The 27780-nt window shown below is 35.8% G+C and overlaps 1 protein-coding gene across 1 annotated transcript in view; it reads left to right on the top strand.

Moving 5' to 3' along the window:
* Positions 1-25844, top strand: part of LOC110375728 (uncharacterized) — a 71630-nt gene extending 45786 nt beyond the window's left edge. The window contains exons 3-8 of the mRNA XM_021333978.3: positions 13621-13774; positions 18077-18262; positions 18621-18844; positions 19129-19345; positions 19670-19873; positions 20390-25844. Coding sequence (XP_021189653.1) covers positions 13621-13774; positions 18077-18262; positions 18621-18844; positions 19129-19345; positions 19670-19873; positions 20390-20527 — 1123 coding nt within the window. The 3' untranslated portion in view covers positions 20528-25844. The remainder of the gene's footprint in view (positions 1-13620; positions 13775-18076; positions 18263-18620; positions 18845-19128; positions 19346-19669; positions 19874-20389) is intronic.
* The last annotated feature ends 1936 nt before the right edge of the window (positions 25845-27780 follow it).

Here is a 27780-nt window from a genome sequence, read left to right as displayed (position 1 = left end):
TAGGCCACGTTCTGTTCTACTGTTTATCAAGGATCATGAATTGTGTTTACGATGTAATATGACTGGGGGAAATGTATTCCTCCCTTTTTGATCATTTAATGTTGTCTAGTGACCTTACACTTATAACTAAATGATACTTTGCTTGGATGGTTACAGAGTAGTATTCAGATTGGGCACGGTGTTGACTCTAATAGAATCTTTTTGAAAATTCTCTAGGTACTCAACAGAAGTTTTGACTTTAATATTAATTTGTATGATCGATAAGGTAATCTAAACAACAAGCAAAAATTCTATATAAATATTTTGCAGAAACAGCAAAGCTGCGTTACAATTGCACGTAAGATTAACAATGTTGAACGCAGAACATTTGACCGCAGCCTGTTAGCGCGGGCCATACGGGATGTGGTGTGAAACTCATTTAGAACTGCCACCTGCAATGCTGGGACAAATGTTGGCCCAACAACACCAAAGTGTTTGTGTTGTACCCATTGCGTTTTAGGCGCGACGTTAACACTGAAACGCGTGATTAATGTACTTGTTCAGAGGTTACCGCAAAGCTTTGTTGTATTTGTAGCGTTGTAACAACCCTATTTTATTTAAGTACCGTCGATTTTGTTGGGGTCACAGTGATTATGTTGGTTTTAATCATTTGGATTGGTGCGGTGCAACATCGTTAGAATTAGTTTGTGCTTCTGACAATAAAGTTAGATCGACTTGTGCTTGGATGGGAGACGGTAAAGTTGCCAAACGTGCTTCTATTTATATTCCTATACGTGATCAAATCACTAAGCATTTCAGAAAATTTACAATCACACAGTTTCTATTAGAGTTAAAAATATAACCATTGGAATGGTATTAAAATATAGTTCATTAAACATTTCAGCTCTGCCAATCAGTGGAATATGGTGTTAAAATCATATTCTGAATTCAAATCACAGTTCTATTTCTATGTGCCAATAAATACGCATGAATATGCACGTGAGTCTCATTAATGCTTTTACTGATATCCGTTTTAACCATCTCTCTCAGAATTCTAGTATTATTGCCAACATTGTGGGTGACAGAAACTGTATTATACATTGGATGCACTAGGAAATTGCATTATTGATTAGGAATTTAATGGATGCGTTGATGTACGAGCTACGAGTATTTGCTATTGACAATAATTCGTGTGAAAGCTTCGACTAGATTGTTTTTATTTATGTTGACAATTACAGTGAAAGCTTCGGTGTGAGACTTTGTTTTAAAGTTTAATGGAAGCGACGCGAAGACGTCTATTTCTGTATCACTCGGTATTTTGACCTTTGTGTCATGTCGGGCGATGACTACATGTCTTATGTAGATAGTTGTTTACATGTATGAGATTCGTAGATATGTAAAATGAATAAGGCCTGCTACTAACAAGGGCTATGTCTTGAGGGTTGATATTATTACGTTGCTATGATAGTATAAATTCAATGAAAATATAACCCTTTCAATTAATACTGAGGTGTCTTGAAAGAAGATTTTCCATTTAAGTTGGAATGAAAGTGCCAGTACATTGAACATCTAAGATACAGCGCAAATGCATTGGTACTCTAAAAATAGGTGGTCAATTGGGAATACTCGTCTAGAAATACTGTCCAACCGAAGCTCCAGGTTTTCCTTTATTCAGTGGAGTGGAAGCTAAGTTTAGCGTCGCGAGGTACCTCACATTTTGTGGTGCCCTTTACTTTATTTGTTTGTCTTTTCTATTTCTGAATTGCCTTCTTGAAAAGGTTGCAATTAAAAGCTGGTCAAAACGGGTCTTTTTGACATTAATTAGGCAAAGGTGCTTCTTAGGTAATATGTAATTTACACCTTTTTGGAACTCGAAGCATAACTTTTAGCTTAGCAACTCAAAGGTTTTGCAAATATATTTAGTTAAGTATACATAGAGTTTCTAGTTTCAGTAGTGAGTATGCTCAACCATGAAATCCTTTGAGGATTCGGAATTTGCGTACTTATACATGAGTACGTAAAAGCTACTTCGTCGAAAATATACATAGGACCTACATTTACAAGTTAATATAGTACTTATTGAACATTAAACTACGTTTGACAAAGGGCTCCATAATTGAAAGGAAATATAATCAAATGATCGTTATTTATGTAAAATAACAACTTAATAACAATATTTTAGTAAAGTTTCCTTAATGTTTTTAGTTTGGCCCATTTTGTAATAGACAACTTTGACCCATATTTTCGTTACTTAACTGTGTGACGACTTTCCTGTTTCTTTTTCGACGATAAACGGTTATTGTCAGAAGTTTGGTTTTGTTCGTTCTTGTCACTATCTAAACACGAAACACGAGACAGTTATTCTTCTAAAACGGCGTAAAGATATCTTTAGAAGCTTTCTAGACTCAACACATTATCGGGATGAGTGGATGAGATTTTACATTAGGTATACATATAAATTAATTACTAGCAACTGTTGCTTAGCCTAATCAGAAGGCTAATAGATGTGATGAAGCTTACTAAGTACGTATTTAGACCACGTACATATGTGATACGTCAAGTGATTTATATGAAGCTACTTATCACTTTTACGCGTGGTATTGTTAGCGACGAAACCGCCTGTAGCTCTTTTGTTTTATCGGCGGGGACTAACATTTGATTCCGTGTTCTAGATAATTAGACATCCCTCTGCCAAACACGTTAGTTAGCGGTGACAGGAGGCACATAATACCCCTGTGTATAGGTAGGTGTGTTCAGTAAATAACCTGGCTTCTTGTGATAGCGACTTAGAAAAGCGTTTGTTATTTATTTTTATTCTTTACGTCCAATTTAACAGTATATTTTGTATGACTCTTATCACAATCGAATTTCACCACAGAAATTCACTTTCAAAGAACTTGTTTACCTTATGATTTTTAGGAAGAAAATAATCTCTTTGATAAATTATCTACGGAACTATATTTTATTCACGTTGAAAACGGAAATATATTTCCACCTATTTCGGGTAGGCTCTTCCGCTACTGCCAGTTGGGGAAAATACTTGAAGGGGAATTTTCTGTAACTGTGGCGCAAATCCCGCCTCAGCCCGCAAAATATTTATGTCCATTAGCGTCCCGTGGTGTAGGGTCGCTTGCGGTGTTTGTGGGGACACCAGCTAACGCCAACTACTATGTTCTCATGTAATCCTGGTATCCATCACATCACACTTCCATATGAAGAAGATTTTTCCTTGCAAACAGAGAACGGAAAATTAATGGAATATTTTAACATAAATTGTTTGCTGTGTTATGAAAAACTACTTTATTAAAAAGCTTGTTTTTCGTAATTAACAAGCCATTAGTATCTGTTTGTTTTGGGAAACATGGTGACCTACATTTGATGGTGACACATTTTTTAAGTATATCTAATTGTGTAGTACAGTAGGACCTTGCTTTTGATATCCTGAATAATTTAGCCAGAATAATTATAGTTTCAATGCAATCTACAGAAAGATAACACATAAAAATGTCGTTGTGCAATAGCAAATGATACTTAGTTACCAATTATTGTGATGAACAGTCGCAGGGTTTATCAACCAGTATATAAAAATACTCTTTATTGGGAAATTGCTTGGACAATTGCTTGCACTTATGAGCAGTAATTCTTCAATTGCAGCAGAATGCTCTTGTTGAATTTTGATTTATGTTTTGGATTTTTTGGCATATAAAGCAATCTTGTATGTTATGTTTTTGCAACGTTCTCACTCGATTCCTATTAAATCCTTTAGTTTATGTTTTTGTAGTTCTTTCAATTTATATTAGAGCTTTGTTCATATTTAAATCATTTCTATTCATAGCGTTTGATCATTCTAAGAGTTGTCGTCTATGATGTTGACCAAGTAGATATTATGTCCTTGACTTCTATATGAGGTTTTGTCTATATTGTTTATGTGATTAGGCCGATGAATCTAATCTAGACAATGTGATATGATCGTAAAATATTTTCGTTTATGTACATGAATACTAAAGGAGTCTACATTAATAAATAATAATGTCATCATAGATAAAGTAGTCAACATAATAACAATGTGTCATCGCGTTGTGTGCTCGTTTTATACTTAGTAGGATTTTTAAAAATTATCTACATACATAGAATTTGATCAGCGTCGTATTGTTTTCATCTTTATATTCTATCAGAAACTTATTAGGATACTTATTCGTAAGCCCAATATTTCCATCGTTATACAACTTCGCGTTTATTTAATAGACCAGTGTGTACCCAGACTTATACAAACTGCATTAATAGTTCAATATTATTGAAAGCTGTAACATTGCAGTGACCCTTAGTTCGAAGATCACGATTATGAATAATAAATGACTATCCGTTCGCCTCGGTCGCTGCATTGATCCATTTGCCTCACTTGAATTTTAGTACCGTTTTCACAAGCACTTTCTGTTGATATATGGATACATCTGACGTGTCAGCACAAAATGTACCAGGTCTTTTTAGTCGTAAGTTATATTGCGTTAGTCATTACTCGCTCAGTTACTTTAGAAATCTATGAGCCTTGGCATAGAACACATATACATAAAATTCAGTGATTAATTAGGTACTAATAATAAAGAGGCTTGGCTAGGAAGTGTTACACTTTACATTACAAAAACAATAACTTTTTTATTTCTTTTGATATGTCCACATTTTCTGGATGAAGGCATATATTCTTTGCATACGCTATTCCGCTCATAGTTAAGGGTCATCGTACACATTTCTCGCTGCAATGTGACGTTAACCCTAAATTCCTGACTTGGAACGGAAGCCCCTAATTGTGTTAGAACAATTAGTGGTTTGTACAGGCTGTCGCATACACACGCATTTGCACATAATATGCACGCCCTATCAATTTGCTTGGTATTCCCTTTGTAAGCTACAATATATTAGGTATCTACATATATCTTCATTAATTAGTTGTATCGCAGACATAACCCATTGTAAATGTAACTGTATCCGTCAGACGGTCTATATATCTAACACTTTCTCGGCTAAACATTTTTCAAGTTAGATTAGAATCTGAATAAGGACTTCAAATATTTTATCCAGTTGCTTGAAGTAAACCCAGTAGCGTGAGATTGAAAACGCGTCAAAAACGACGCAACTTATCAGTCCTAATATGTAGGTATACTTACATAAGATTTTTCAGTGAACATTGGGTTTTCATGAAATTAAACCATGTTTGGTACAAGATACGATATTAATCTTAAGGCCAAGACCCCACCAAAGCGACCACAACCAATTGCATTTTATTTATTCAAACATCTCGTATGTTCTCGCTCAGTAGTATCCCTGAGCGTACAAATTCACTTGGGTATATAGAAGCTTCTTCGTTCAGGTTTTATGGAGTCGGGACCTTATTATCAAAAAACTAGTTAACAATGTTGATTTTCATTTTTCTATACGATACCTTGATATCAGCAGAAGTGTGAGAGAAATTGGTCACAGTGATAAGACTGTCTAAGCCTTACCTCTAGACAGTACATCTTTAAAGTGGCATAATCATTCACCTTAGACTCTATGATTATGCCACTTTAAAGATGAATTCTGGTTAGTGATAAGGAAATTCTTTCTACTACTTAATACCAGTATAGTTCTTCAAGTACTTTTGGGCGCCGGTACCTTAGGTTATGAATGGTCATATTCTTAACATATTCATGCCTGAGAGAGCACGTACCTACATCCGTCGATTCTGGTTAAGGTTACCTTTCCCACAGACGCGTAGTCCCAAAGGTCTATGAGTTTTAGGCCGTATGTTTTATATCTCCTAATATGCAATAATCGAAATTCAGTTGTTCTTAGTGTATAATAGTAGGCTTTTAGTGATATACGAGAACGGTAAAATTCTCTCTGTGATCGCTCTCAGTGGCTAATAATGCTCTTTACGTCAAACACAGGAAACATAAATTCCTATTTCATTATGAACTGAACAGTCAATTGTAGAATGCATGATGCATATGTTATCAAAAGCACACATTTATCGCGTCACACTGACACTATTATTAAATACTTAGTTCTAAGCTCATTTCCGCTCCTCGTTTTAATAGAATGTAGATATTTATGGGCTGGCGTATTCACTGAGCGTTCGTTCCAATTGTTTCAAGGGTTTATTAGCGGAAAGCGGCATTAGCATGCGAATTATCTGCGTGTGTTTGTTCACATAGATGAGGATGTTAATTTATTGTTGAGTTTGTTGACTGTATTCGAGGCGGTACCTACAGAGTTATGGCTAAGTTAGATGAATATGATCCAAGACCATGCTGTGTGTTTTCATCATATTTCAGTTTTGATATCACAAAATAACAGTTGATAAACGGAGCCAGATTTTTCAATATCGTTCGTTATCTCAGTTAATCTTGAAAATCGATCTTGTTAATCGACATGCCAACGCTTTCGAACAATAGGTATTATTATGCTCCAAAGATCTTAACTGAATTAGAAAAATAATCCTCCCATTAGGTGACGCAAATCGGTTTGGATTATATCGAAAAACAGTTAGTCGGTTTCTGTTCGCTTCATTTGACTTCGGTTTTTGGTAATAAGATTTTCGCCAATATCCGAGCACGTGGCCTTAAAAATTGGAAAAGTTCTGAAGAGGCGTCTCAGTTTTAGAGAAATTTTCATAAAATCGTCATTGAATATCATCGAAACGATTGTGGGGATACGCGGAGCATATAAATGGGCGACATTTACGAGAAGCGAGAAGCTGTAACGGATTTAAGAGTTTAGCTTTAAATTCCATTGTGGTTCGTAGCACACGTGTCGGTAATAAATCCCTAAGATTTTTCAGTAACAGTGTAACTCGTTTAAAATCTAAGTTAAATCGGGTAACATGTTTTAAGAAGTGATTTTGGTGGCAAGATGTATAATTTTGATACCGATGCTGAAAATTGGACCTCAAAAATGTATTGCTGCACTTTATTTTTTATAGTTGTGTTTAAAATGTTCTGTAGCTGTAATGTTTCTAAATAATTTTCAAATTAACAATAGATATATACTACTATCGTAAAATTAAACCATTGCATTGTAAAGACTGGATTTAAATAAACATACCTAAGCAGTGAGAATAGTTTTCGTTTGTTATCAAATTCTATTTAATTTGGACTGACGTAGAAGCGTATTTACAGAGTGTACATAGCCAAAACGCATCCATAGGAAACTGCTCGCTGATATTTTGTAATGCTGTTTTTTAATTTGTGATTTCAAAGTATACACGAATTTTGCGTACTGCTCGAGTATAATTCGTAGCTTAGACGTGCACATGCATCTTTCCAATTTATACACGGTCAAATTTAACTATACAAAATTAATATTAGGTAAAGCAATAAATAAAAATGGCTTTTGAATCTGAGTTTGTTTATTAAAAATGCTAATTAAACAGGCTTCTTTTTAATATCATTATTCGCCCCCAAAAATGTATGTTGCCTTCTAAATTATTAAGTCAGCCACAATTTATTTATACAACAATTAACGAGCATCTAAATAATACTATCTTAGCCACTAGTTATCTTCTAAGTAAACCACTCTAAATGCAACTCAAAGAAGTTCATTGGGTCATTGTGTTGTTGTTTAGTTTTATCTGAGAGACTGTGATATGGCCGCTCTGTAGCAACGGTCTCTTGGCTTATTGCCAACGAGCACCTCATTGAAGATTGTACGTAGATTACGTAATGAACTAATAACCTTACACATGTTATGTTATCACTGCCTTATCCTCAAATGAGTTTGTGGAGACCATAGATAATAGTCGTTCATAATGTCAAGTTTTCCAGTCAATGCTGTGACTCATCTTATAATTAACTGAAATGCCGGCTCGATTTTAAACTCGGGTATTAATCATTCACTGCTGTCATTTTATGAAAAGATAATCCATCTCAGAACGGTTCAATGGCTTTATATTAATTAATTTTTGACTATGAAACCAAACAAGGAGGTTTGTTCATTTGTAAGATAAAAGCCCTAAGTTTAATAGAAAATCAAAACACAATAAACTGGATTGCTAGCAAACCAATAAAGACAGTTTTATAATAAAAATAAAACAACATTCGTTAATAGCACTATGAATTGCAAAACGAAACGTAAATAAGTGCAGTTAGACGAGGCGGCGTCGCGTCTGTCGGATTTGTCGCTCGAACAATTTCCCCTCATTCTTCGACGTTGGAAAATGAAGTGCTTTTTCCATTTCCCGTCGTACGTCGCGTTACTTGTGTAGGTGTGACCGTGTGAGTCGACACTACTACTCCAGCCTTCATATCCTGAATGTGCTGAGCACTTGTGAAATTACCTGATTTCGGTGTGAGATTGATCGTTTGATGCTCACGAAAAAATGTTTTTCACAATAGTCATTTTTCTTCTTTGTTAGTTTTGTTTGTGTTTTGTTGAGGTTGCGTGACAGGTATAAATCAAATAATGATTGTATTGTTATGAGTTTAGGGTATGTAATCATAGATAGATTACTGCTGTTCATTTATGGAGACGGTAACATAACATAAACATCATGACGAATTTGTAAGATTACGAAAATTACACCATCCTGCGAACGTATGGGTCGTATAACAAACAAAGTATTTTAACTTTAATTAATTGCCATAGTTGACGCAAATAACGGTCCTGGAATTTTGAACACATTCCTCTAAAATATGCGAAGGAAAATATGTGTGAGTATTAAGGCATCGTCAAAGTTTCAAAAGATTCCTTTACAAAGAAGCTTTAACAACGTATTTATGTATCTGCTGTCTAGATATTTTAATGATGCATTTTTTATACTTTGTTTGAGATATTAATAAGTACAGAGTACAGTAGGATCAATTACAAAGTCGGGTGCTAGGTTTAATATTGAAGCAAACACCAAATCTATATTCCATCAACTACAATTGTATTTTAATACCAATGAACTCTAGATTACACAGAATTTTCCATGCATTGGTTTTTGGTCTCAAATGATCATATTCTATATATTTTTATAAATTATTGTAATCAAAATTAAAAGATGTACTTTACAATAAGCCCATCAAAAACAGGGCAATATTTTTGGTTTTCCAACATCTGTTTTCCTTTTGGGCTCTGCCATTGTGGGGTAATAAATCTTGCTGTGTTTTGTTCAGAGGCACAATAAAAATGAACAAAATAATTTCATTGCTTCTGTTATGTTATATAAAAAAACTTGAATTTAATTACTAAATGGTTACACTTATCGATCCAAGTTTTCCGAGCTTAACAGATTTAACTTTCTTAGCGAGAATAAGAACCTGCCCTAGATTTTCCTTCAAACAATGAATGTTGCTTATCTATAAATATTGTATCGACACAATAGGATCCGCTCGTCTGCTTATTGCATGTAAGTAGTTAATGTAAACTAAGACGGGAGGGAGAATATGAATACACACATAATGCGCAGATAGCAATCTATGAAACTTTTGAGCTGATTTTCACAAGGTTTTTGTAGTTATTGCTTCCCTCAAAATTTTACGCAGAAATGGTAGGTAGTGGAAAATTCGTAACATAATTTAGATATTTTTTTTAACAAAGGTTTAGGTACCTTTTTGATTTGATTATAAAAATACATACGGTCGATTTCAGAAGCCTTCTCTTTTTGAAATCGGTTAAAATATACATAAAACCGTAAACAATCCGACTTTAGGCAGTCTCGATTTATATTTTAGCAATGTTGGACCAATATTAGGTATCTGCGTATCATGTACCTACCTATGTACCTATTCATTCGACGAGTTTGTGGGTTACAATGTCGATAAATACATTTGAATGAGGAAACATTTACATTATTGGTTTATTTACCTACATTAGTCATCTCAATCAATGAAATAGAGTACATGTGTACCTAATTATAATGTTTACATTGTGTGCCGTTCTGATTTGCGTGTTCTGTGTTACAATATACAATTGAGGATTAGTTTCCCAGATTAGTGTTTTATTCGGATAATCGGATATTGTAAATCCTAAAATTTGTAAAAGTTTAAATGCAAAAGTAACTCTGCATGTCTGTCCCACTTTCAGGGCAAAGCTACTGAAATCATTTAAATGAAGTTTGGTATACAGATAGTCTAGAGCCTAAGAAAAGACGAAGGCTATTTTTCATCCGGGAGCCGGAATCAATTTGTCCCCTTAGATGTTTGAAGAAGAGCATTATATCATCAAAGTCAACACCACTTACCATTAGAGCTAACAATGACACAATTTAGTTTCTATACAGCTGAACCACGAAAGGATTCTCCCAAAACATAAAGGATGAACTTAATATCAGATCTTCGAAACTAACTGGCTGGTAACAGAATAGTTCAGTTGGCGACAGACGGATCGATGGCATCCAAGAATGTCTATGGCTGGTATTAAATAAACAATTGAACGTCACAGCCGCAAATTTCGTATCACTGGGAGGTCGTTGACAAATATTTGCATTTGGATAGGCACCGTTTATTACAAGCTTCGGTCTCGTTCCCGATTCCGATCGTGAATTTGTGATTCCGTTTATAACAAGGAATTTAATATCGATAGCAATTAACATATCTTTGTGAGCTAGGTTCGAGCGGTTGAGTCTGTTTTGCTTTGAAATGAATAATTGAAGTAAGTGATGAAGTTAGAGATTGGGTTTGTGGAGTAGAATTGAAATTGAATGTTAAATATTGCCGTGTATGATTTATTCTTTAGCAAATATATAACCAACTGGCTGTTCCCACGGTTCCATCTGCGTTCTGACGGGATCAATCCGTTTGGAAAATATCAATCTATATACAAAAGGGTTTCAGCATTTCTTGAGTTAAAAAATAACTAGCTGTTGTTTCTTCGTAAAAAATGAATCTATAACTTCTATCAACATGATCAAGCAAACAATTTTCATAATGTTCAGCAATAGCCTTGTTTTGCGTACCTTTCCATTACGATATTGTAACAACACAGGTGTAAGTTACCATCCCCATAACACGGCCACCTATAATGGAATATTACGAAGTAATGGCTGGTAATGGTGTGGTCTATTTTTAGCTTGTACTCCGACCAGGCTCGAGTATGATGTCGTCATGGAGAACAAAATGACGAGCGAAGGTGCCATAACGGAAAATCGCCTGAGAAAGTAGCGCGCCAAAATGCTGGTGAGCGGGGAACGTTACTGTTTTCGCCCTTATACGCTTTCTTTGGACCCCTTGGATGTCTCAAAAAACCGATTGCCTCGTTAGTTCACTTGTAACTGATCGTTTTAGTCAGCCCCATCGTACGAATTTGACCTAGAAGAAGGCGTCTGATCTACCTGCATTATGGCATCTCCTCTTATCTTTCCTTACTCCGTGGCTGTGGTTGAAAGAACAAAGGATATCATGTGTTAGTAAGGCAGTGTTACTTCAATGAATAGATATAAGTAAAGAGCTTTGCCGACCCACTGACCCCTTATGAATAGGGTGAAGTCGGTAGGGACATTACACTGCGACAGGTGTTTTTAAATATGAATGATCACGTCTAGTTGGTAGTGAAATGAGAAATTCACAGTCTTTTGACTGCTTTATGTGTGTTTAAGAAAGTTTAAATAAGATATATACTACTCAGTATAATTGGTTACGATTTGCATTACATTAATTTTCTAAGAGCTTTTATAGTACCGTTGTGTTTTCACTCGTGGACTCAATTCCATACCAAGTACTTCAACATTCATATTGATGGCACCCGCATTGCACCTTCGTCTATGATAAACCCCCTATTAAGCTATAAAACTAACGGTTACTAATCTTCATTCATGAGCTGCCATAAAAAACCGTTGCAAAGAAATCGCTGTAAGAAAAACAACACAAACTGTTGTCAAGCGTACAATACGCTACTGTAATCTTAGCCCGGACTTTGTAGCTAGTAAAAACGGGTGACTATCGTCTCTGAAGTAAGGGTGCATCTACACGGTACAAGTAGCTTGTGCATGTTTAGGCACATGCGCAGGTTACATGCGTTTTATAAACGTGCGGCCCATGTAGGTACTAAAGCAAAATGCCCACCTGCGCGCTCTGTTGCGTTGCGCGCGTCACTTGCGCATGTTAACTTGCTCCAGCTACATGCACTGTGTAGAAACCCCCTAAAAATTGGTAAACACACAATAGGAGCAGTGATTACTGTGAGCATTCCCCTCTTCCATTGTTAATTACAAACAAAACTAGCGATCCCTTCCGGCCGGATATTCTCGTGAGCGTTCACAACACGATGCTAGTCACACCGTATGTTTGGAGCTGGTAGGGTTGCCAAATAAGAAAACAGAGTAGTTTTAAGATGATTTTAAAATAGAACCACCTTTGTTTCTCTTTGATGCAATGGTTTTCGTGTTTTCGCTTGAGCGCAATGATAATAAAATATTGGACACAATTTTAAACAAAAAACATCTTTATTCATCTCGTTTTATATTCAGCAATTTGTTTACTTTGATAGTTTGTGCCAACGTAGCTACATTGCGTAAACCTACTACAAAATTTGAAATACTTTTATGTTTTACATAATATGAATCGGTTCAATTGATGCCGATATAAAATATTTTGTAATAAAGGTTTTTAAAATAAGGTAGTGACATCCTTACATTTTGGAGAGATGCCTTCCCGTGAAAATGTTGGCAGGGGCTTAGCGTACTATTGTGTACGTGTGCAAGCATTGTTTTGAAACATTATGCTGAATATTAATCGGTCTGTCGCTTCCCAGACGCATCTCACTCTGTGTCTACTAATCTTGGGGTGGAGTCTGCGTGACTTTTTATTTGGTAATTAATGTTTCTAAATATATCATAACCAGACTTATGTCTTATTTAGACAGTATTTTAACAACCGTTATTTCAGTAACTAGTATTTGGTTCAATGTTCCGACTCACTGGCTAACTGTTTTTAGGAATATAGAGGTACACTCATATGTATCTCAAATATGAATACATACCTTATTTGTCGTGACTCAAAAGAGCTACTCGTGCATGAATATTACATTCAGTGATCGTATAGATTTTCAATGTCAGAAGGACATCATTAACGTAACTGAAAATTCGTCTTAGAACTTGCAAAGGGTTGCGAGTAGCTCTTGAAATACCTAGTTGAGAGGCGAAAATTACTCGCTCGTGAAATCGACAATGTTAAGCTGATGCGTAATAATGAAGAGTTGTTACTTACACATCAATAGGTGATTGAGAGAATTGGATGAGAAGCCCCATAGAATACGCAGTGCGTCATTGAGATTTCATGCATAATTTAGTACTTGCACTTAGGATATGTAACATAGATCTGCCTCTTTATGATAGACGTCGTCATATTCTTTCGGAGATGTTGACTAAACTTCAATTGCAGAAAGTACCATTAAAGCTTTTTAATCCATTGCTTTTTATTAAATCTAAAACTTTTTTCTAGTTGATAAAGAAAGAGTCAGCAAAATATTTAAAGAAGCTTTAACTTTAATGGATCTTTCAGCAACCGAGGGTATGTAACGGAGTTTCTTGTCGGCTCTTCTCTATATGTCCAACTTTTTGGAACCGTGCAACTAGTGACGTTTCATGAGAGCCTGCAAAGGCCTATTTGAAATAAAAACATTTAACTTTTACTTAACTGTTTTTTTCAACGTCAACATTTTTTAACTAGTTTTATAATTCCTTTCCAGGTTTCGTTTCTACGTGTATTCGGCGTACGTGGAGCGACGGACGGTGGCTGCGGTGCGGATAATCGCGGCGACCAAGACGCGAGGCGCGGACAACGTCATGTGTCGCATGTGGCTGCCTGATAACCGCACGCTCACGCTCAAAGCTAAAGTCAAGGTATGCTTCTATGTACGGTCACTTTAATAGTCTTACCTCTCCACTCAGAGACATTTAATAGTTACTTAACCCCTCTGCTCAATTTGGATGTTTGTTTTTGGTCGAAAGGGTATATTCCCCATATTTGTTATTAGGTCCAGGATCTGATTCGAAAGTCGCCCTCGATTTCTCAAGGTTTCCATCATCAGATCCTGACCTGATGATAATGGGACCACCTCGGAAGTATACGCTATCAAACAAAAAAGAATCATCAAAATCGAGAAATAAATGGCTGAGTAATCGCGTAACAAACATACAAAAAAAACGGTCGAATTGAGAACCTCCGCTTTTTGGGAAGTCGATTAAAAATAAGTCGGTAGCGGCCATCTTTCCATCTTGGACCAGCTTTCGATGAACAGCGAGTAGCACTTCCAACTACCTATTTGCCCTTTCAAACAATAAAATCGTCATAAAATTTTGCGATAGCTACACCTAACTACAGCTCTCGTCAAATAGCTTTGCCGCTCAGTTAAAAAGTTGGAAGTAACGAATCGCCATTAAGTTTGGCAGGTCTACAGGAATCCTGCACATAAAACACCCGAAGAAATAAATATGTCTTCATTTGCCGTCTTCAGAAACCCTTAAAACCGAAGATTTTTTTATTCCGGCTACAACGTATTTTCTACCACTGATTTTCTAGCATTTTTTTCAAAATAAGTTAAGTCATTTTACTTTTCCTAATTTATTTTCAGATTATGGTAAGTATACAAAAGTGCAATTTAGTAATATTATAATATCAAATAATTAAATCGATTCTTTATTTTAACGAATCGGATCATTCGATGCAAAACTTCTATCACCGTCGCCATCTTGTCTATGCGTATTCAAATTTAAAAAAACAACTAATGTAAACAAACATGGCGAGTTCGATCAGAATTCCCGGTAATTATGATTGGATTTTAAAAAGGTATATTTCTAACGGGATGCTAAATATGAAAGGTTTGAATGCGTAAAAATAATTTAAATTTATTTAGTTATTTTATTTAGTACTCACAAATGTGGTTTGATTGGAAATAAAATAAATATGAGCGTAAATAATTAGGAAAGTGTATGATTGATTCGCAGACCCCAATTGGGGTCTAAACCGAGCTTACGGTGACATTGATGTTCAGACCCCGATTGGGGTCCGCTACGGATTTGACGGTTAAGCCATTCCTTAGTGTCACTAAGGAGTGACTTAAGTAATCATTAAATGTCTCTGAGTGGGGAGGATACTCTGCTTAGCCTTTTCCCTGGATGCTAGTCTAACCGTAAGCAGCTGAGTACTTACCAGTATTTTACAAGGAGCGACTGTTATCAGACTTACCAGCTTCTGATTACCCGTAAGCCAAAGATGTTTTAGTGACAGCTGTCAGTACGTCTTAACAGTGAAAAGAAAAAGCTTTGGTTAACATAATTTTGAAAGCTAAAGTCAAGGTATGGTTCTGTGTAGTCGATCAGTTTAGCAGACTGAAAAAGCCTTTACGTTTTTATTTATCACTGCGATGATACTTAGTAGGTAGAAATCTATATAGGTATGTAGGTAAGTATCTAACTATTATTCAAAAACGAACAAAGATAAGGCGCTTTTAGGCTTATCCGAAAATTGGAGTACCCTAGAGAATTCGAACACAAAAAAATATAATGTAGCTAAAGATACTGGTATAAAAAGCTAGACTTATCCTGAACAAAAGACACATTTTCAGAATATCCCCAAATAATTGACGTTAAAATTTAAATCCCAAAATATTTCTGTCGTCAGTAACTTAATATTAACCAAGCCAGGGTTCAGTTTACACAGAATAGGCTTGAATAGCGGAAATCTTTGTGGCTTAGCGAAGGTTTAGCGACAAGAATTCAAAAAGGTATGCTTTGACGGTTTGCCCGTGTGGAAAGGATAAATGGGAGTCGATTAGCCAAAAGGTTTCGCTGAAGGAAATGAAACTGTGTTATGTCGGCTTAAGAATTTCCGCAAATTATTCAACTTTGTAATATAAATACTCGAAGTTTTCCAACTAAGAGACAAGGGGCATTCATTTCAAATCGTAAAAGTTGTACTTTATATATGAATTGAACTTTTTTTACGGCTATTGCATAAAAATATCTACTGAAATGTAAGACTGAAAATAAATGAAATTTATGCTTCGGTCGTTCCATGTTTGGTTAATGTCCTTGTTTTTCAAAAGCTTCAGTATTTTTATAGATTTTTTATAGCTTCCTTGATGACAATTGGGAAATAAAATGTTTAAAGCTCTCACTTTGAAGCTGACATATATTTGAAGTAAGTATATTTATTAGTATTTGTAACATTTTCCCGACACGTTTTATTACACTAATTTATTTACAGTATCTGCAGCGTAAAACACGTTTTATCAGATTTATGTGTTATATTTTTCTGTTATTGTTAGAACAAAAAGGAACAACAAAGCGGATGAAATAAAATTATTTTTACATTGCTAATCATTAAACCATGCGATTATAATTTCAATTCCGCATTCCTTTTTCGAATGGCAAATGTCCGCAATTTTGTAATCAAGTCAAAAGCGATTCCAACTAAACTATCAGCCGATAAAATATCAGGAATCCATTTCTACTGGGAAAGGCACACGTGTGCACAATTGGAAAAAAAGTAGATAGGGGACGAAATGTTGACGAGCTCATCTGAAAAAAGGTTTTATCATTGTCGTCGTTTATGACATCTGTAGCTGTTATACGCGCACAGTTTTATGTTTTCAACACGTTACGTCTTTATGGCCAATCATATTCAAATGGTGCAATCGTACCTTCAACTTGAAATAACCGATGCGGTGTCTGCAATCAAGGCAACATAGATCGGTTAAGTCCATGGTACGTATATTGCGGCAGATTTTAAATTGATGAAGCGTAAGTCTAGTCTGTATTCTTACATAGTTTCAAACAATACAACATTTAGGTACACAATAGAGCAATAGCTATGATTTTATATGCAGTTGAAATAAAACAATTACAATTTACGTCGTGGATATGAAATGGAAGTTTTAAAAGCGATTGTTTTATTTCTCCAGTCCCTTTAACTTATCTGCCCAGTAACATAAGATACAGGCTTCTATTATATGTTTGATAACATATTATAGGATATTATGAACGAGCATTAGTGAGTCAGTGAGCCGGGAAACGCTTACAACTGAAAGCGCGCGTTGAAGCCGGCCAAACAGTCACATTGAGCGGCTTAGCACCGAGATTTATCTATATGTTACCGGCCGAACCCGATTTTAGGACAAACCAGTTTTGCCTAGGCTCAACTAGTTCTTCCTATAGGCGTTAGGATTAACTAGTAGAGCCTAGTCCAAACTAATTTGTCCTAAGCCCGATAGGACGGACCAGTTTAGGCTAGGCAAAACTACTTGATCCTGATATAAGTACGCACACTCTAGGATAAACTGGTATAGCCTAGTCAAAACATATACATATCTAAAAGTCTAAATAAATAGATGAACTAAATAAACTACTCCGTGTTTAGAAAAATAATCATCTTTATTAAACTATAATGATTCGTCGTTATGGATAAATTGATAATACGAACAATCATACTACATATATGTAGCAAACTAACAAATAATAGGTAAGTATTTTTTTAAATTAACTAAATACGTTATTAGGCGCGAGGCGCTCGGGGCGTGTACGTTATGCACGGCTAGCAACTAGACGCTAAATGCGTTTAAAACCACGCGACAAATGACGAACGGGGAGCGAGCGGCGTGGGACGTTCGGAGCATTCCCGCATGAACATGTTGTTTAGACTAGGCCATACCAGTTTATCCTAGAGTGTGCGTATTGATATCAGGATCAACTAGTTTTGCCTAGCCTAAACTGGTCCGTCCTATCGGGCTTAGGACAAATTAGTTTGGACTAGGCTATACTAGTTAATCCTAACGCCTATAGGAAGAACTAGTTGAGCCTAGGCAAAACTGGTTTGTCCTAAAATCGGGTTCGGCCGGTAACATATACACAAATAATACACGAAACGATATCCAGTCGAATTTACATAATCGGTACTTTATGTATTTTGTGTTATATGATTTGGTATGCATGATGTTGATGCTATCATTCGTTTGAATTAGGACAATTTCGCAAGCTAGATACCTATAGGTCTTCTATTGCAATCACCAAATGCTGGCTGTAAAAATAGTCAATTAAATCATGTATTCGAGAGAAGTTTATTCTGGAGCGAATAGCCGACAAGGGACTTCCTAAAATAAGACTTTTTCCAACAATATAATCGAATCTTCGATCTTTAATTTACAGGCGATCCGCGAGAATTGGAATCTAAAATACAGCGCGACGTACGTGCTGTGCCTACTCCGTGACTCGGGCGTGAAGCCTCAGGAGACTGTGGGTGCTTCAGTGTCGGTGGTAGCCAGTAACAGGCCCAATGTACCACCCACTAACCTGCTTGTTGTGCTGGATACCGAAGCTAAACCGGGGATTGAGGTAATTATGATATTTATTTAGTACCTGTTCCCTGCAGTTAATTCTCTTAAGGGAACTTCTTCTCACTCCTGGGTAAAACGTAGCGAGTAGTAGGCATATAGAAAGAACTAGCCGTTTTCCCGCGGTTTCACTACCGTCTCGTGAAAACGACTGCTCGTACCGAGATAAAATCTAACTTATGTTACCTACTCTGAATGAGTGTGGCTTTACAACAGTCAAAGAGTTTTTCTAATCGGTTCTGTGTTTCGGAACCGTACAAACAAACAAAAAAGGTTTCCTGTTTATTATATTAGTATAGAAAGAATAACACCCAATATTTAAGTGGGTAATCTTAACAGTGCAATATTAACAATTTCAGGAAACACTACACATCTGCGTAAAGCCGTTCCATTACTCGTACGACCGCGACCAGTGGCTGGTGGAGTGGTTCGAGATGAACCGACTGCTGGGAGCGAGTCACTTCTACATGTACAACGAGTCGTTAAGCAGGCCCGTCGCGTGCTTGCTCGAGGACTACCGCAAGCAAGGCCTGGTTACATTACTGTCGTGGAAACTTCCTATATTGTCTAAAGTTGAAATCAGGTGAGTTTTATGAATAATACTGTTTTCTTCTTAGAATGTGGTCAGAACAAACGTATTTAGCTATGGATTTAAATAAAGTACATGTCAGTAGGTACATACATTGGTACTTGCCTGAATCAAACCCATACATACTCGTACTTGAGAGTCTGATGCTTTGACCACGATTCAGAGATACTAAGGACTCAATTAAGAGCGTGAGAATTGAAATCATTTCAGTCGGTGTTCACCAACATAAAGGAACATACGATAAGAATTACACTAAATATTATTATTTACCGTTACAGAACAGAAGGCCAGTTTGCAGCGTTCAACGACTGCCTATACAGGTCGATGTCGCGCGCCGGCTGGCTGCTCGTCATAGACGTGGATGAGCTGGTACTGCCGCGACGAGAGAGGACGCTGCCGGCGCTGCTGACGGCGTTGAGAGCGTCATACAACCCGCCCTCGAAGGCGCCCTCTGCGTTCCTGTTTAGGAATGCCTTCTTTTACCTTAGATGGGAGGTAAGATTGTGATTTCTTCATGCAAAAGCTGCAGTACATAACTAGGTATTATTTTGCAAGCAACTCGCAAAACTATTCTCAATGGGAGAGACGAGCATTCACGTTTTGGTTAATGACAATGTCGATTGGGCTATGAGGGTGAATGAATAGTGAGTGCACCTGTGTCTGCGCAAACTTGCGCACCACCTTTAATATCGTCCTACTCAGATGGCAGATCTTATATGAGAAACGCTGCCGAAGCCGAAATCGACCTTGGGCGCCATTATTGCAATATCTCACGAGATTTACTTTACCAAGTGTTATAATGTATTTTACCGGTTCCAGGACGACGCCGAAGCCAAGGTGCCTCTCCTAACAGCGCGCAAGACGCGTCGCTGGAGCACGCCGCACGCGCTGAAGAACCGCAGCAAGTACGCGCTGCGCCCGCGCGACGCCGTCGAGCTCGGCAACCACTTCGTGTGGGAGCTCGCGCCCGGCGCCAGCTCTGTGGGAGTGCCCAATGATAGGGCGCTACTGCATCACTATCGGGTAAATGTTTATCCCAACAAAAACATTAAACGTAAAAACAAACGTAAAATCGTAAAAAGTTTTGACATTGCATAGATGCCAATAAAGTACTGTTTAATTTAATTTGTAATAATAAATCAGTATTTTGTGATAATATCAATAGTTTTGATCACATTGCAGTAGCAGTGACTTGGCCTAAATTCGGATGTTTGAATTTTTTTATATTGGTTCGCGCATTTCTCCATCTTTTGTAAACCGATTTGAACAATTATTTATTTTTGTTTGAAAGGGTATTTTCCTTCCTAAATGGTTATTGTAAGTTTAGTATAACTTTTATTTACATTTACGACTTCTTGAGTTTGTTGAGAAGTCCTGCGGAGAGTCATCGTTTTGCATATTAAAATATTCATTCTGTTTAGGTACATTTTATACTTTCACAGACAAAAATATTTTGTTTAAATAGCAGTTAATGCTAAGATAAGAGACAAACATGATAACAATTATTCAGGAAAGTAATAATGTTAAATGTTATTTCAGCTCGCGTGTGAATTTGGCGGTTCAAATTGCCTAAAAGTGCCATCGACAATAGACCGCACTGCACACCGGTGGAAGGACGAGCTACAACAACGCGTTGTCGACGAACGCAAGCGACTAATCAACGCCTGTGCCACGTAAACACCACAATAATATAAATTATGGGAGTATATAGTACACAAATGTGTCTCCTAAAGGTTCATTTTGAGCCATGCTACGGATCGCAGCTCATGCGACATCAAATATGAATCATGCTGCGGTTTCTGATGTGTGTCATAGGAGCGATTCGCCACAAGGCACAGAAATGCACCTTTAACGGGACACTTGGGAATCACGTTCCTAGTAGCCACGGAACGGGGAATAAATGTTAGTCTATGTAGACTTTCTATACTAAAATGTACAGTTTAACCCGAACTCGGAATGTGAACAAGAATATATGTTTACCTGTAACTCCTCTCTTTGTTTTGTAGCTTCTGGATTCTTTAGTGGGATATTTAAGATGTACTTATAGTCTTACTACAAAAAATTAACAGCCGTTCGACACGTGTTCACGTATCATACAAACTGTTTTAAACACGTTTTGAACATCTGTATAACTTTTTTGTAGCAAGACCATACTGTTAGTGGCAAAATTCTGTTGTATTATTTTCTGTAGCCTAAAACTAACTTTTTTCTAATAGGTATTTAAGCTAAACTGAACAGTTCAGATCAAAAGTAATGCAAATTGATAAATATTTTGTTGTAATGGTTATTTATTGAATAATCTTTTCATTTTCGGAACCCAGACATTCAATAAAACTGTTGTATGTTAGTACATTTCACATGACCGGCTGATCATGTTAGCTTGTGTGTAGACTTAGGTACCTACCTGTAAAAGTACTGTATAATTTTTATTCGGTTCGTAGATTCTTGTAAAACATATATATATATATATCCATTTTCAACTTCTCATAATTTTCATTATTTTTTATTTTTAACATGAGTATTCTTTTCAGCAGAACTTATTTCTGTTCATCCAGTATTTAACGTATGCAATTTTAGCTTGCCAATTAATTTAATAACAACGTAAAAATTATTAAGTATCCGATCCACTGCCAATTTTTTGCAATTTCTTTATAGGATTCGTTTGTAATGTTGTACGAGATTTTATAGCCTTCCTACAAACTTACCTAATTATTATTCACGATAACATTATGGCGATATATGTTCCTAAATTTCTAATACCTTGCACACTTGCTTATTTGTTTTATTACCAGTAATATTACCACAATATGTCGCCTTGTCTGGTAAAAGTAAATTATTTGCAGCGACGTGATTATCAATGGAACGGTAGAATATCATTACGACGAGGAATTAACAACTAAATCAACGAGTTTCTTCACAGAATCAAAAACCTCCGCAAAGGCTCTCAGAACAATGTGGGAACCGGCAAGTATTCCATAATAATTATGTATGTAATGTCTAACATTATTTGAACTCCGGTTTGTAGCGCGTTCGATATTGTTATCTCAGGATTGGTTAAAATGTCTTAGGCATTTCGCAATAGGTATTAGGAAGGAAAACCTAAAAGTTTATATGGTTTTTTGTTGCATTATTATTTTATTTTGTGCTAAGAAAAACGTGTGAGCATCCCAGTTAATTTTTATAAAAAAGTATTTTCTATGATTGGTTATGTTGCCTCGTTTCTCACAGGCGGCCTAAGCAGGCCATCTATGTACTATCCAATTTTATCACGTCCAATGATAATTTAGCTATTGTATAAAAATACCTGTCTTTACAAAAAATAAGTTTTATAACTATATTTTTATTTTGTACAATTTACAGCAACACAATTTTGATAATTCTGGCTTTTTCTTACAGCAAGTAACATTGGGTAAGAGAAAAAGGAAAATATATTATTATTATGTGAGATAAAAGCTTTATTCTTAAGTTGAAGATTTTGTAAGTTCCTATTTGAATAATTTAACAGTTGCATTTAATTAAATTCGTATTTATGTCCATTGCTGTATTCATCGGATGATGACCCTAAGGGCGTTTACATATTTCGCGTCTTTTCAGGTTAAGGGCCCTTTCACACGGCAGTCCAGTTTTTTGCAGGATACCGTTTTTTGCAGGATCCCGTTTGATCACAAAAGATATTGTATGCTAGTGTTCACACGAGCAAACCGCATGCAGGATCCTGCAAAATGCTGTTACCGTCTTAATATATTTTGCGATCAAACGAGATCCTGCAAAAAACTGTATCCTGCAAAAAACTGGACTGCCGTGTGAAAGGGCCGTAACTCGTAGAAGTTGGTCCCGATGTGTCATGTATAATTGTGTAATGTGTAAACGGCCTTACTGTCATATACTTCGGTCACTTATCTAGTAGGAACATACACAATAAGAATTGATTTTACGTACCTGCATTATTGCGGTTTAGGTACCTACCTGTTGTACAATGTGTGTTTCTGCTTACAGTAACAGGCGAGTAACGATAATAAAGGTACCTAATAGGTACTGTGCTTTTGTTGTTTTCGAATGTATTACGTGAGGCTGTTAATTATAATTTCACGTAAAGATATGGTAAGTCAATATTATTTAAGACTTTCATTAACCCGTCGATACCTAAAATACATATACCTATAAATATATTGTTGAAATACTTAAATTTATTATTTTATACATAATCTAAAGTAGGTAATTATAATTATTTAATGTACGGCCTCATATTAGCCCCAACAGAAAAACGTTACAGCATACCCATAATAATTACAAAGGACCACATTTATTAAGTTTAAATGCATTAATTTTAGCAAACCAAGTACAATTACTTACCTATGTAATGTTATATAATTATTAAATGCTTATATTAATGTACTATTTCTAATGTTTAGAGGAAGGATTGTGCCATTCTGGTAATGTGTCGATATGTCGATAATTTGCTCAATGTTCGGTCACCACTATCAGTATTAGATAGCAGTCTATCTGGCTTTGAAAACATGTTCATTTGCAATTCCAATCGCAGTATCATTGTATTTACGTAAATATATCAAAATTAATAATATCTAGAGAATGGAAAATATAGAATCGGTCAGAAAATATGACAATCTGGATTCACAAGTTGTCGGAAATCATTTATGAGAAAACTTACAAAAAACGGAATAGAATATGACATTACTTAGGCCCAAGTCACCGACAATATGAACGTCCGCTTTTCTTAAAACAATCGTTTACTTCGAAAATTGATTGTGAAAATTCACTGTAAGCAGTTGTTTAGAAAAAACTGACGTTTATATTGTCGGTGAACTTGAGCCTTATAATACTAGGCTTTGAAGAAAATGTAAATAGTAAGTTTCCAGTAGAATAATCACCTTCAATGCAAAAAAATCTCACTGTTGTACTTTTAATTTAGCTGGAGTAAGGCTTTTTTATACGAAAAAACACGTAAGTTCAGAAGAATATTTTATTAATACATTATGTACCAGTTATATACCTAATAATTAGTTTTTACGGATAACGATGTTGCTATCTTCGGCTAGGGATGAAGGATTAGTAATCAAGTAATTGTACATAATATATGTAATCGCCATGTAAATATTGTACTTAACCATACAATTAAGTGCACATGTCTATGTTAGATAATTATTTTGTACTATGAAATGTTGTTTAGCTCGCCTCGCGTTAAGTTTGCTATGTCACTTCTGCGCCGTTCCTTTACCTACCTATTGCCCAAAATCGCTGTTATTCATTGTAATATGATTACGTACCTACTATCTACTTCATTAGAATTTTAAAACTCGATGCTGTGATCGTAAAAAATATTCACAGACGATTTTTGCTATTGGAAATCAATTTCTTGTCAGGTTTACGAGTTTGTAGATCGGTTTGTACTATGTAATATAGAAAAATATCAGCATTTAATATCTTCACTTTTAACACGTACCAATGTTCAGTCAAAGACATCTTGCCATTATGTGTATTGTAAGTTTATTTAGTTTTCATCTTATGATCATGGAAAACAATAGTGTAAGTACGATAATAGCTTTTGGAAAATGTTGGTCAAGCTAATTTTAATTTATTTTATATCATCACATTATTATGAAACATATCAAACATGTATATGCAATCAGCCTCGTTTTTATTTTCTAAAATACTTACATATGTAATAAATAATATTCTGCGCATAATATTTATTATCTATAGTTTGTATGGAAGCTGTTTGTTATCAAAGTCCGTTTATGGAATGATTTATATATTTTGTTAATAAAATATTAGAGATGTAATAAAATATCAAAAGGGTGACCATAATAATTTCATAGTAAGATGGACTGATGTTTTGTTTTATAGCTGGAAGTTCGAATGTTTCGTGTATGCAATGAGAAATAAAGTAGCCATTTTTGCTAATTATGCATGTGCCTAAGGCTCTTGTATATTATCTGAAACAGTAGTCATGATTGTACTAAAGACGGACTAATTGTATTAACTTGTAACGTCCAGGAGTAAATTTTCAATTTTTAAGGTCCTTCGAACACAACGCTACGCAAATCTTCGATAAACGACTAGGTAAAAAACAGAATGTCGGCTACTCGTGCATGTATACAAAATTCTTTGAATTTGTACTACGATAGTCACTTGAGAGTTCGTAAACTTCGGGTATCGAAGACTAGCGTAGCCTAGTGGTACGAACGGCCACTCTTAACATTGAATAGAAATGTTAGTAATTTTCCAATTACAAGGGAAATGTATAAAAGTCATTTAGATTTGAACTTACGTCGGCTGTCCGTCATTTGCACAGAGCTCCATTAAAGTTAAAGCTTCATTAAATCTATTGCTGTCACTTTTTATCTTGTTGACAAAGAAAGAGTCAGCAATAGATTTAAGGAAGCTTCAACTGTAATGGAGCTTTGTGCAACCGTCGGTGAAACGACAAAAGTCATCAGGATCAGGACGTTGATGGCAACTATAAAATAATTGTAAACTTGATTACATGTTTACTGAAGCATACCTTATTATGTCGGTATGTTTATATTTATCATGGTGATGTTAGGTAGACAAATCAAGAACATAATGTCAAGGCTGTGTGTAGATAGACACAGCTGTTATATAGATTCTAGATAGGTAATTTTAAAGTATAGTTCCCATACTACGCGTTAGGAGTTACCCAGCATACCTTGACACTTCGAAATGTCCAATTCAGTACATTAAAGTTAAGCTTTCTTCTTCAGCACGTGCCAAGGTATACTGGGTACTAGTTCCAAGCATTTTTTTCCAAACCTATGAACCAAAAGAAAGCTAAACAGCGTTTGATAGACAACTGGTAACAATTTTAGTGGCAAAAAGGATATTTTGTGTCTATATTTTATCTGTGATGTCTATTTTAGAGGAGTGGAGCTGTATTTGTTCAAAGGAGAAAGTGATTTGTTAGTCGAATGTTGAAATGGTCTTTTTTATTAAAATAAAAGAATATTGACATTAAGGATGTTTTTTATTAACTTTTTCTCCTTATAACTTAGACCATTAAGGGCCCTACGACACAAGGGAATTACGAGTTCGCTGCGTACTTGAAACGTATTCCTCGCGAGCCCGCTGCGCTTTGTAACCGCTCAGAATTTGCTTGTGTGAAAGCACCCTAAAATACATCAACTTGTACTTTTCTCAGAATCAGTAGTGGAGCAAAAGTCAGAGTAGGGAATGGGCGGTCATTTGAAAAGAACTTATAAAATAACGCCTTATAAAAACAACACCAAATAAATATGTGAATTTAGCACCAAAACGTTTACGTTAGATCACTCAAATAATGTGGTTGCTACAAAACACTACATCACAGCAGTATTCGGTTATTTTGGGGCTTCTCTCAAGGGCCCTTTGTGGGTTACGCCGCCAGTTCCATCTACCGAATAAGCTTGACAATTTTCCGCCCCACAAATCCTGAATGCAGGATTCGCAGAAGGCGAGTTGGGCAATATTTGGCAGATGGCGTGAGCTGTTCGATTCCTCGAACCTATAAACATTTAACATGTTTCACTTCCTGAACAAATAGCTTGCATTTTGACTATTAAGATTTAAAGGCATGCGAAGTCAATTACAGACAATTCCTTGATAAATGACATTGTTTTCATATACCCAATGCCGGCGTACATCGTCACAACAGCAAAAAGATGCTTCTTGAATAGCCCTCCAAAAACATCATCGTTCTAGTACGAGGGCACACACTCATTAAAAATCTCATTCGTTAGCATGTTATGTTAAATTAATTATTTTGCGTTAAAAATACATAAGGCAGGCGAAAAACAACCGCAAGGGCAATTACAAAAGGAAATAGCTATCACAATTAGTAAGCTAAACAAAGCTAAAGCTAAAGTCCTTCGTTAATTTATAATTTAGCCTCGGGCATATAATTTATACTTCAGCGGAGTTACAAATCATGGGAGATAAGGTGCTGTGTGCAGCGGGCCGACATATGACTAATGACACCAATTAACTTGGAGGAATCGGGTCGCGACCACAACCAATGTTTGCTTTTTACCACTTTGGATTATAACAACAGTTTGCGCACCAAATTTATCTTGTCTTACAGCTGGTATTTTCGATCCAAAACCAATATTGTACGCTCGCATATTCCCACTTATTTGTATTTCAAAGTCGGCTTTAGATGTCTGTAAATAATTAGGCAAATATGCCTAATTATCCCGAATTTATATGCTATGCAAAAGCGACGTATTTCAAATCGCCTTAGGTTTGAATAGTTCATTAGTGTTTACATCGCTTCCATAATTAGCAGCACTACATTTTCCGGAAATATGATTAGCGATACAAAACATGTTTCAGCGAACGTATCATGCTCCAACTATTCATAGCTGATAGACAATTTATTTATTAAAATTATTTTTATATTTGTTTTTCACCTATACGTCTAACGCTCAAAAAATATGATGAGCTACCTATATACTATCTATGTCATAACAGAATGAAGATATTAAATCGCTTTAGACCTAATGACATTTTTATTTACACCACCTATTTTATTTTATTTGTCGGCTTACACTCTCCGTAGCCTGTGTTTTTCTAGCGAATCTTCGGCAAACTTGCTGTATTAAATCATCTCCTTATTTAACTTCAATTCAAATACAGCAATAAAACACACAACGTCTGTTAATTCGTAGATCCTACATGTATAAAATTCCCCAGTGCAATTTGTGTAATACAGACAATTTTAACATTACATTTCGCAACTCGGCGGAGTCCGCAGAGACGGCTAATTTGTGGACTTGGTCCAGTTTAATCAAGCTGAGAAACACACAGCTGCAACATTGTCAATAACAATTAATTCTTTGAGAAACTCCGTCTGAAATTGAGGGATTTTGTTTACTTTATAAAAGTGCATACGCTGCAGTTACATCAGAGCTAAAATG

The sequence above is a fragment of the Helicoverpa armigera genome, chromosome 2 (genome assembly GCF_030705265.1).
Source record: "Helicoverpa armigera isolate CAAS_96S chromosome 2, ASM3070526v1, whole genome shotgun sequence".
In the NCBI taxonomy this organism is placed as follows: domain Eukaryota; kingdom Metazoa; phylum Arthropoda; class Insecta; order Lepidoptera; family Noctuidae; genus Helicoverpa; species Helicoverpa armigera.
This window is presented reverse-complemented; position numbering and strand designations above follow the sequence as displayed.